This window comes from Chinchilla lanigera, unplaced genomic scaffold (genome assembly GCF_000276665.1).
Source record: "Chinchilla lanigera isolate Chin_1 unplaced genomic scaffold, ChiLan1.0 scaffold00005, whole genome shotgun sequence".
NCBI lineage: Eukaryota > Metazoa > Chordata > Mammalia > Rodentia > Chinchillidae > Chinchilla > Chinchilla lanigera.
The window spans coordinates 11105570-11117949 of NW_004955406.1; the positions used below are offsets into that span (position 1 = coordinate 11105570).

A 12380-nucleotide genomic window follows, 5' to 3' on the forward strand; every position below is an offset into this window, starting at 1 on the left:
TTTATTTTTTTGGTTTTTCTCCGGTACCGGGAACCGAACTCACGACCTTGCACTTGCCAGGCAGGCGCTTTGCCGCTGAGCTAAATCCCCAGCCCCTTAAGTTTTTAAATGTATGGAAATAATAAAGGAAATATATTTTAAGTCTCTAAGACAAATTTTCAGTGTTCTTTTCTCAAACAGAGCCTTAATTACTTTCTTAGAAACAATTACAATTTCTTTTCTGAGAAAAACCTTAGTGCTATGGAGAAATAAATTTGTAAAGAGGGGTATATTATTTCCTAATGATATGTTAAAGGTTGGCTTTTAAATGCAGACATGCACACTGCAAAATATTTTCAATTTCTTTTGGAGAAGAATATTAATTCTGAAAGTATCTTAGTTTTAATAACACCATTTCTATACATAAAATATAGATGAAAGAGAAGAATATACACAAATGTCATTCCTATTTCCATTCTTGGTGGGAAATACATCTCTCCTTGGCTTTGGCTTAAAACAATGAGGCGCTGCATAGAAAATTAACACAGGTTAGAATAGCTAACCAGACAGTCATTCCCTGTAACTAAGCTCTGGTCTTGTATGGAGAAATAATTGCATTTTACAAAGACACAGAAAGCAGATGATCATCCAGGCCCTATTGCTCATTTCTCTTCTGATTTATCTTTTAATTCAAGATAAATATGTCAAACCTTCTTCTAAGAGTCTACAGTATGGAAAATGTTGGGATACCGTACCTGAAGTCTTACCAAAACATTGCTTTATTGTCCGTGACACCAAAAATTAGTCCAGTTTAACAGGTTCCTCAATAAAATGAAAAGGAATGTTTTCATACATAAAACATTACTACCTGACTTTAAGCTGGGATTTTTTTCAATTAAGCTCAATTATTTAACTCCAGTTTTTGTGGATGTTTTTATCCTGTCTTCAAAGACATAGTACCAGCAATGCTTGGCATTGTTTGAGAAAAGATGCAAAGTGAAATTAAGAACTCAGATTCTGGAAATAATGGTTTTTATTCTGATCTGAATGTGCTTGTGACATTTTACAAGTACTGCAGTTCTCCATGCCTCAGTTTCTTCAAATATAATAATGGCTAGCAATCTCTTTGGGATTTGGTAAGGACTAAATTAACTACTGTAGCCCAGCACCTGGAGGTGTCCCTCCATGTAATCAAGTATATTGAAGTACTTACTACACATACCTCAAACTCCAGTATTTATCATTCCTTTAATTCTCACAACAATGCTATTTTTTATGTTAGAAAATTAAGAATCAGATAAACGAACAAGTTGATCTGAATGTAAACTGTTTACAAGTAGTAGATCTTGAGCAACAAAGAATCAGAATCCCAAAATGTTTAACTTCAAAACTAACTATTGTTACACTTTTCAAATAAATTTTGGTGCAGAACTAAGTTTACCGTGTTCTTAAAGCTCAACCTTAGGCTAGATCTTAAGCCTTAAGTTTGAATGTCATTGAGTGGATTCCAGTTCACTTCAAATTCCTACTGGTGTGCTTAAAACAAATGGAATTATTTCCTAAAATATATGCTTTATCCAAACAAGAAATAATTAGGACATCTGGGATACTCCAAATATTCATAAGGTTACATTAACTGATACTTCAGTAGAGTAGAAAGACCAAGAGCATTTAAGTTTCCCTGAGCTGCAGTAAACTAGAACAGAATCTCCCCAAGACCAAAACTGAATGGAATGAATACACTTTTTTCTTTAACTTCTGTCTCAACAAACATTCATTATTAAAATAGAATAGGGGCTGAGGTGTAGCTCAATGGTAAAATGCTTGCCTAGCAAGCTTGAGGACCTGGGTAACATCCCCAACACTGCTTAAATAAATAAACAGAAACTTGCGGACTTATTAGGAGTGAATGATTTAATATTTACATAATCTATTTGATTTTTTTTTTGAGACAGGGTCTCACTCTGTAGTCCAGACTGGCCTTGAACTTATGGTGATCCTCCTGTCTCAGCCTCTTGAGTGCTGGAGTTACAGGAGTGCATCACCAGGCCCGGATTGCTGCATAATTTTTAAAAGAAAATATACAAATACCAAGTTGGGTTTAGCAATTAAATATCACAAACTTTGCTTTCAGAATGAGCTCTGACCCGGGCTGGATGTGGGTGACAATTTCGTATGTAGTTTGTACCAAGGAGATGATTTGTCTGGGCTGTCTGTGCCTTTCAGCAAGTGTGGAGGCCAAAGGTATCCAGAATTGTTATTTAGTCTTGACTCCATGTCATCCATTTTGGCCTGGAGTCATTTCTAAAGAGCAGATTTATTTATATTCTCCAGTGTTCTACATGAATGAACACCTTGATTTGAAATTATTTCATAACATCCCAATAAAACCAAATTCCATTTTTTAAAATGACTGGATGTGATTTTCCTCCTAAGTAGCTCCCAAACAGTTTAAACATTGATCCATAAATAAAATAACGAACTGGACGATCCAACTGTCATGTAAACACAAGGTATTCTCATCAACAGCAGCATTACTATTTTTAGCTGCTCTTGAGCTTGTTCTTTCACCACATGTGGTATTCTTATCATAGTACTTTTCTTGAGAAGTAATAACAGCATCTTAACCATTATTTCTTTTTAGGAGCATATTTACAAATTGATGAAAAGTGATTCGTACCCACGTTTTATAAGATCCAGTGCCTATCAGGAACTTCTACAGGCAAAGAAAAAGGTATTGGTTCTTTGTGACCTTTTTTTTGTTTTTACCTAGTTCTCAGTTAAAATTATGTAGATTAATTACTGAGGCTGGGCCCGGGGTACTGAATAAACGGTAAGTGAACATACTCCAAAATCTCCCCACACACATTTCATTTTATAAGAGCCATTTAAACCATTTGTTTTTGTTGGTTGGTTGCTTATTATATTATTTTTGCTTTTTGTTTGTTTCTGCAGATGTTCATGCTTTACAACGTTTATTAGATGTTCTTTTCATGTTTCTGGTTAATCTTGTAAACCTAGTTTAAAGAAAATCAAAATATAACAATGGAATAAAAAGAACAATGTCAAAACCTTAAAGTGTCTAAACCTTAAAGGTTTTACTTATTTAGACACTACATTGTATGTTCATAACTGAAAATAGACCCGCATTTTCAATGACAGCTGCCAGGATGTAGTAATGTTTCCATGTGAATATTTTTACTTGGATTTTATCACAAATTACTTAATATCCATATGATGAATTTTATATACCTAAAATTGTATCCAGGCACATTTTTGGAGAATTATAAGAGATGTCATATAGTCAAAGGTTAAAGTCTCAGGGTCCATATATCTCTTTATGTGATCAATTTAGCAGGGTATGGAAAATGTAGCCAAAATATCAATATCATTCATTGTCTTTTAATGTTAAAATAATTTATAATGGTGTTTGGCTTTGCTTTTTGCCTTTTTGAGGCAGGTTCTTGCTCTGTAATACAGGCTGGCCTTGAATTTACTATGTAGTCCAGGCTGGCCTTGAACTCCCGGCAATCCTCCTGCATCGCCCTCCTCAGTGCTGGCTTTATAGGCAAGCACCATCACGCCCAGTTTAATCCATAGTTTCTTAAAATTCTGAGACTAAATTATAGTTTTATGTAATTCATGCATTTAGGGTAATGAGTTTTTTTTTTTAATCCATTGCATTTGCTACTGGAAATAGATATTCTGTGGCTGTACTGTCCAGTGCAGAAGCCACTAGCCATGTGGGGCTTTTTACATTTAAATTTTAATTAATGAAAAATCCACAAAATTCTAGCCAAATTTCAGTGCTCAATCACCACAAATGAGGCTTTATTATTGGACAGCTTGAATGGAGTTTTCACCATCAGAAAGATGTATAGCAATGCTCTACAGAATTAAAGATGTTAGCAACAGGAATTTAGCCCTAAGAGAATATTACGAGGAAATTCTACAGATATGCCACTACATTTTCAAATGGTTGGGCTTTGCAAAGATCAGCGTAAAAGCCTCACCTATCTACCTTGTTTTTGCTTAACTTGATTTTGCTGGAGATCATACCATTCTGTTTGCCCATAAGAAGAGCTTTGGGTGTTAAAAATGAAAGCACAAAGGAGACAGAGTCCATACCCTGTAACACACCCTCCCTTCCCAGCTCTCCTTCATGAGACCCCTGACTTAGAATGTGGATCTGGTGTCACGTCATTCATCATCCCGTCTTTCTCTGCTCTGTTTTTCTTGCTTTCTTTTTTTTTTAAATGTTCCCTTGTTTCCTTCACCTGCCCCAACCCACACATGTAAGTCTGGAAACTCAATGGATCGCAGAACATCTTTTGAGAAAATTGCACAGAATATGGTAAGTTTTATTTTTGGAGGAATTACAAATCATTAAGTGAAATGAAATTTTCCCAATTTCACTATTTCTAGCCCCATTGCTAATCTAGCATTATTTTTTTACGTAACAGCAAAATATAATTCTCAGACTGGGGATGTCATTCAGAGCTAGAGCAGTTGCCTAGCGTGTGTGAGGCCCTTAGTTCAATTCCCAGCATTGCAAAAGAAAAAAGAAAAAAGAAAAAGAAAGGAAGCCAAAGTATTGCCTCTATTCAAATCCAGAACTTCATGCTCCTGCCTTACCTTTCTGTCCCAGCCCATTGTAGAATTGGTAAAAATGTCACACATGAACAACTACATGTGTCAAACTAAGGATTGGAAAGAAGTGTATATAATGATATATTAAAGAAAGGTATAACAATTATTATTTATATTTTTATTCCATGTATCCTTTTTCTTATTAACGATAATGCATGCATTTCTACGCTCTTACCCTTAAGCTTTCCTTAGACTTAAAAATATAAGAACAAAGAAGGTTCTGTGATTTGTACCTCTGCACAGAGAAAATGATCTAATAAGCAGTTTAAAGCCAAAGAATTTATGTGAATAATGGTTGGTGACGAGATAATGTCCCACTAAAGGCGCACTAGCATGCCTTCTTATTCTTTATTTTTCAATAATGTGTTGATAACTGTTGCATAAGTCATCTAAGAAACGAGCAGTTTTCCTGCCAGAGTTTGCTTATTACCTTGCCGTGTGTTTTGGTGATATATATTTGTTTGTGGGTTTTTTTTCCATTTATTTATTTAGTTTTGTTGTTGTGCCAGTGCCTTTGGGACTTTTGGACATTGTGTAAGCACGAACTAAAGCCTTCAACACATTTATCTTTATAGGGCAGAAACATCCCTATTTTCCCATGCCATAAAAACTGTACACCAACACTGAGAGCCAGCACTAACCTGTTATGAAAAGAGGTAGAAACATCTCGGTTTATACTCAAGTTTGTCTGTATCGTCCATTGAGCTGTGTGGTTAGCTCCATGCTGCTGTGTGTGTGTGTGCGTGTGTGTGTGTGTTGTGGCTTTTGCTGTGATGACCAGTTTAGTGGAGTTATGTGTGTAAACGTATAAGCAAACTGGATTAAACAAAGATACGGTTTTTGCTTTCCATTTCCTTCAAGGTTCTCTGGGGTGGGGAATGTTACTCCATTTTCCTTTTGAACTGCCTTGTGACTGTACACAGAGTATTTCAAACAGCACTATATACTTTGAACATTCAATGTGACTGCATGAACTAAAGGGATAGAGAAGGAGGGATTCCAGGAATTAATCATACAAGTTGTGGCTTTGTCCACTGGAATCTTCGTCCTTTAATGTAGAATTTTCTTAATTGTGTCTCTGAAGTCACCATGGAGAGATAAAGACAATATCAAAAAATTCCCTGAAATTTTACTGGAAAAAGTAGCTGTAGGATATTACAAGGTACTCTGTGTATTAGTATTTCAAATTAATCACTCTCTAGTGTAATGCTTATAAAATATTGCTTTTGAGATTATAATGAAATTTTCTGTGATAAAATTAGAACAGTAACACAACCTGGGAAGATCGGATTGGGAAGTAAAAGAATTATCTCCTCTCTAATGAATGCCAACCCAAGTCTGACCCACTTCCCAACTCTTAGAATAGTACACATTGTCACACATGGCAAACTTTAAGTGAGAATTAATGGAAAATAAAGGGAAGCCTGGACTGATCAGTCACATTTTCAATCAAAATTTGTGCAAGTACCGAGGGTATTCCAAATACTTTGCTAAATCCTGGGAACATGTACAAGGTATAAAGCACGAATGAAAAGATAGCTGATGGTTTAGAGAAAACGTTACAATGTAAAGAGAAAAGTAAACTACTTGGTGTTCCGGTAGAGAGGGAGGACCCCTATGTAATGTGAGAATTCCCATAGAGAGAATCATTTATCTGGATGAACAGAATTTCAGTAGGCCTAGAGATGCAAAATTTTTAAAAAAGAAGAAGATATAGGCTAAAATTGTGTAAGAAAAAATATGATACACAGACACACACACACACACTTACACATACATTGAAATGTTCCTCCACATTTTCATGACTTTTAGGTTCAGCATCTATGTCAGGCAGCCTACATATTTATACACTAGATCCTCTAGGACGCTTTTATGAGATCAGCAGAATAATTTCAATGCAAGATGAATTTGTGAGTATATTATAATCAGACAAAATGGAGAAAGATGGAATTTACATACACATTTTAATGGAGTCCTATTTTCAAGTTGCCCTGGGAGATGCAAGGAGGCTAGTAGATAGACAGTATCCTAAACATTTTTCTATCTCAATGAGGAAAATATGGATAAACAAGTATGCACCTACGAAGGGAACTAGGAAAATGAGATAACTCACTTTCACTGGCTACTCACCATGTTCTGAGCTCTGTACCATCACCTTATATTAAACTAATTTAAATTAATCCATTCACTGACCCATCAAGGTAGGTGTTATATTGATTATTTTACCTGTTTTCTGTTAAATATCTGACAGGTCAGGGGAAGTATATCCTTTGCCCAAAATTGCATACTGTAGGAGATGATGTTGACCCAAAACTTATTTTGTTTGCACATTGTTTCTTTTTTCACCAACAACCTGGCTGATCCTTGATATTCTATCTGATAGAGGATACATTCTGCAGAGCAGTGATATCCTCTTCTTCAGCTTGAATCCATTTCAGTTTATGTTCATTTTACTGAGTTTATTTACCTTTTCCTGAATAGTATTTTAATAACCTGGGTAATAGACATGGCATCAGTTGTTTCTGTTTCATCCCAGAGCCAAAAATTTTCCAGCCACCTCTTCCCAACACCTTTAGAACTTCTGTAACTCAAATTAATAAACACATTAGAGCATAATTATGACAAGTAGCTGTGGGTTGCATAGTATTTTCAACCTTCCAAGGACATCTATTTTTCTTTGCTGATTTTGTTTTGTTGTTATTTATGTACACAGCAATCCCAGGAGGGAGGTAGTTGGGCAGAAATTACCTCACTTTCATAGATGAACAAATGAAGGAAATAAGCAGAGGCTACTTCACCAATATCATTCAGTGTTTAAGTGTTAGAGCCAGGACTGGAAGCAAAATTTTCTTACTTTAAATCGGTTACTCTCTGTAGATTACTTTTATTCTTTCCACTATGTCTAAAACAGGTGGGATAAGAATAACTCACATTTATATAATGCCTTCACCTTGGCTGCTGACTCAAAAAAAAAAAATCTAATTTCCTGTGACTTATTATTTTATGTCTTTATTTTCCTTGCCATTTCACAAGTCTCTTAAGGTCTGTCCTTCAAAGATTACTATGACTTTTCATGCCTTTAATTTTTTTTGTACTAGGTTATTTGTGTTATTTGTATTAGGTTGATGTCTTCATGTTTTGACAAAGTTTATATGATTTACTAATTGTGACAATAGTTTTCTTCCTCTCTTATCACCACCAAATCCAGTACCATTTCTCCATTGGTTAGACTATCATCACAACCTCTGTGTGCCACACTAATCTTATAAAGGAACAGAGAGAAATAAGGGGAAATAGTGTAGTAGGATTGATCACCTATGACTTTAGTCAAGATTTATAAATCAAGTGCCAACTTTATGACTCACCTCCTCTCCTTAGTTTGTGTGCAGGAAAATAAATCAGCCTGAATTGGGGCTACAAAAGTAGAAATGAATAGTAGAGAATATTATTGTTGAAGTCCCAGAAATTCTAACCTCTTTTGGGGAATAGTTTTATCCTTTTTCTACAGACAATTATCTGCAAAATCTTTCTTTAGAAGATTCAGTAAAAAATGCTAATATAGTTTTCTTGGCTGTAGCGTCCCTTCTGCTGATACTTAAATTAAAGTGATTTGAGGTTTTCAGTTATCTTCCAGACACTACAGTGTAATTACTAGAAGTGGTGGAGACTTCAGGAGAGGTTTGTTTGTTGTTGTTGTTTCGGTTTCTTTTCAATCTGGGAGTGGAATTTAGGGCCTTGCACTTGTTGGGGAGTTCAGTACCACTTAGCTAAACCTCCAGCCCTACTTCACTAAAGATTAAGGGCAGGATGAGGTTTGCTCTTCCAGCATTAAATCTGTATTTAACCCTAATAATAGGAGAAATACAAATATGACCCATGTAACTTTTTTAAAGTATTAAAAATGAGAAAGATATAAAACTGAGTTCTTTACCATGTTGTTTTGATTAAAGCAAATTAAGTTCTTTATCCAAACTCATAATGGAGTTACCAGTTCATATAGCCTTATGCAGATTTTCCATCAGTAGAAAAGTGTGATAAAATGAGCAAAGTCCTGGGAGTGTGATGTGTTCACATGTAGGTGTGAGATCTATTTTTACGCTTTCTTTTTTTAGTGTGTGTGCTGATGAAGCGAGCACAAGTTTTATACTTTCTTACACTGTGAATTTTAAAAATAATTTAAGCTGCTGAACCTCAGTTTTTCCATCTATAATCTCTCTAGTTAGACATGGCTCCAACTAGCACTTTTTACAAATATATGTAAATATTTTAAAAATAAGATAACAGTATATGAGGTTTGAAACACACTTAACTCATTTAAAATGCAATTTAAGTGTTTTCCAATTTCATATTCTTCTACATGACTCTACTTTTTAACCACACAAAATTCCTTTGCATATCTATATGCATAATGTATTTTTCTAATCCTCTACTGCTGGACATTTAAGCTGTCCTTTATTTATTATTGCTGCTATAGGTTGATTATGTAAATACTGTTCAGGTTAAATACTTATTTTCTTCTTGTAATATATTCATAAAACTGAATTTCTTAGTTAAGTGTAATTCAAACTTATAAGGGAAGAGATATGCCTTTATCTATTTTTCTCTCTCCTTTATCTTTAGTTTTACCCCACACATGAGCATATCTCAGAGGGGAAAATAACTTACTCTCTGCAGTGGGAATCAGACTTTGTTTTCCTAATTTCCAAAACCACTCGTGATAGATATTCATGACAGTCCTCTCCTGCCAACTGATCCTTAATCGTGAAGACTCATAATCAGTTTCTGAGAAGCTTAGCTTGTTTTTGAAGTTACTGTCAAACACATTAGGAATTGTTTCTAGTCCCTGGTTAAATGATTTTTCACTTGGTTTTTATTAAATGTAAACTCTACTGTGAAACAGCCACCAACATTGCAAACTGTGAGCCACTCTGTTCAGCCACTGGAACCCTAGGAATAACGCACATATATTGTTGCTGTGGAATTTGCTCAACATGAATAATACCAGTAAAAGACATTACCTGTAACCGAGGGTTCAATTCACACGTTATAATTACATCATTGCTTCATATACCATATGCTAAGTCTTTAGGCATTCATCAACATGTATTTAGTTTGGGGGCTGAAGCTCAGTAGTACAGCTCTTGCTTAGCATACGTGAGGCCTTGGTTCCATCCCCAGCACCACAAACAAAACAAAATAAAACAAAAATACAGTCTGTCTGTCATGACTTTCAATGTTTATGATATCAATTTCTATGGCAGTTAAATAGAAACAAACAGTTAAGTGTTTGGAAAGGTCATTTTTACATTGTATTCATGCTCATGAAGTTGCAGCATAGTAAGACCTCCAGGTAGCAAGTCAGATACTCAATATACACAAGCACCCACTATCATGGCAGATTGTCTGCTTCATATAAATATTTATCATAGCAGACAAGCATGTTAAAAACTATGAGAATGGAGGTTTTGATTTTATATCTATGTCCCTGTGAATTCACCTTAAGCAAGATTTTCTGCATATTCTTTCCTAGTGAAATGCTATCCATTATTTCAATTACAATTATAGGTATATTAATATAGACAGACTATGTTAGAAAATTCTTATGCCATCTTAAATGAGAATAATTTATGAACTTGTCATTGAACTTTCCCACCAGTAGATATTACCAGCAAAAACAAAATGTTGAGTCTGACCAAAAATGAATTATTTTCTCCTTCTCTGTTATGGACTCAAAACCCATCGCATTTATCATTGTGTTGTTGGCAGATGTGGCTATTCATCTTATTTTTTGCAACTGGCTGTGTTGTGATAACTGGCCTGAGAAAACAATTTTAGTTTCCCTGAAGCATGATGTAAATCGATTGGTGTGAAATGTATCAGACCATGTAGTCCAGTTTACTTCACACAATATGTCTTTATTTTCTTCTGGTAGCATCGTTAGTTCTTAAATCCCACTCTCACTTTATAAGCTGGGAATTGTGTAGTGACTGTTGGTCATACAGCACCCAGTGAACCCTGGGGGTTCCTAGGGAATGCTGATGTGACTTGTGAGCAGACAGGCCCCAGTGTGTATGTCCCCTTTGCTGCTACATATGCTAGAGGCAGAAGTCAACAATATTTTTCACAATACTGTTCTAATCAACATGTAGCCCAAGGTTTGTGGTGACAGCTGAGACCTCAGCTAGAGACCATCCTGGAGACTCTGTGACAAATTTATATCACAATAGTACCATGTGTGCAGATACTACCAGGTTCTTTTATCCAATAAAAATAGTTATTGCATCCCCACTGTGTGTCAGGGCACTTTGTTCTATATCTGAAAATATATAGAAAATAAGACATAATCCCTGCACTTATGAATCTTATACTTTGTAAAAGGAACAGATGCAAACCAAAATTATTATTTTGGAGATGCTTGTAACTTTGTCCTCTCTTCTCATGAAACCTAACTACCCAGTGCAACAACTAGCTTCCCACTAGCATCCTTAATGAAATGTGATACTTTTCCTTAAGAAAACACGGGAGGCAGAGTGAACAAGAGTTGAGGCTTAATCAGGAGACCTGCTCACTAACTGGCTGGAGGAAACGGATCTTGCAGGGGAGAGTACAAAAGCAAAGCTAGAAAGAGGGTTGAAAGACTCAACAAATTTAGGCAAAGACTACTGTGGAGGTTTCCTGCACAGAAAGCGATCAAGATCTCCCGTGTTCTGGATTTATGCATGGGCTTTCTTCAGCTCTGCAGCAGGTGGCAGTGGAGAAGAAGTCGGAGTATCTAGTGATAGGAGGATGATTTGGCAGCTTTAACAGCTTCTCTAGTGAAATGCACATTAGATGATAACAAAATCTTGGATGGTGAAGTAGAAGTAACGGAGGAAGACTTGGAGTACCAATAATAGTAATAGAACATTTTAAAGCCAAGCTTACTGGAAGACAGCAAAAAAATAAACCTCAAATTGCCTCACTTAGAGATCTTAGGGTTATCTTACTCAACTGTTAATACATTATTTTCATTATCACTTTGATTTTCTTTGAAGATACTTGAATTGTTTTTTCAAATGTAATCTGAATATCCTATTAATATACAAAATAGCAACAGCAAAAGACATGGGAATGTTTGTGTGCACTTATGTACTTTATATTATGACATTTGGTAAAGTACTTTGAAGACAGCAAGTCAATCTCAGTGACCTCATTGAGTTAAATTCTAGTGAACAGAATTAATAAGGCTGAACAAGTTCATCAGTGGTCTAAGAGCAAAGCATTTGCATATTCTTTTTTATAAAGTTGTTTCGTATAGCCAGGAAAACATCTATAGACCTTACATAGATAAAAATTTGACTTCTTATGGTATTGTATTTAATTTCCACTAATAATAGAGTCATATATGATTTGTCGCTATGAGGTCACTTAGTAGGCAGATGTATAGCATCACCAAGGTACCAATTTCTCATTTTTCCTTACTTATTCTACAGCCACATGTAGGAACACGCATGTTCATCAGCATTCCTTTCTGAAGGAATTTTTTCAGAAAAGAAAGCTAGTCTTATATTGATGAAAAGCTTTAAATGCATTTTCTTACGTTTCCATAATCTGTGCTAATACTTACAAGCAATAACACTAGCATAGACAATTTAAACTAGCAGAACGAAGGCCTCTTTCTCTAAATTGCATTCATTTCTGAGCATGGCTGTTTTATGTGCATATCAACAGGCACTTCATTCTTCATATGCCTTTGGCAGACTATGTAGCCA

The 12380-nt window shown here is 35.4% G+C and overlaps 1 protein-coding gene across 7 annotated transcripts in view; it reads left to right on the forward strand.

Annotated features, from left to right (window-relative positions):
• The window catches only part of Rgs7 (regulator of G-protein signaling 7), a gene marked incomplete at its 5' end in the record, with an annotated part of 458438 nt that overhangs the window by 436443 nt on the left and 9615 nt on the right, over window positions 1–12380 (forward strand). For 2 of the 7 annotated variants that reach the window (XM_013520541.1, XM_013520556.1), the window contains 3 exon segments: window positions 2624–2713; window positions 4280–4333; window positions 5205–5285. In XM_013520541.1, coding sequence (XP_013375995.1) covers window positions 2624–2713; window positions 4280–4333; window positions 5205–5279 — 219 coding nt within the window. In that variant the 3' untranslated portion in view covers window positions 5280–5285. 7 annotated transcript variants of the gene reach the window in all.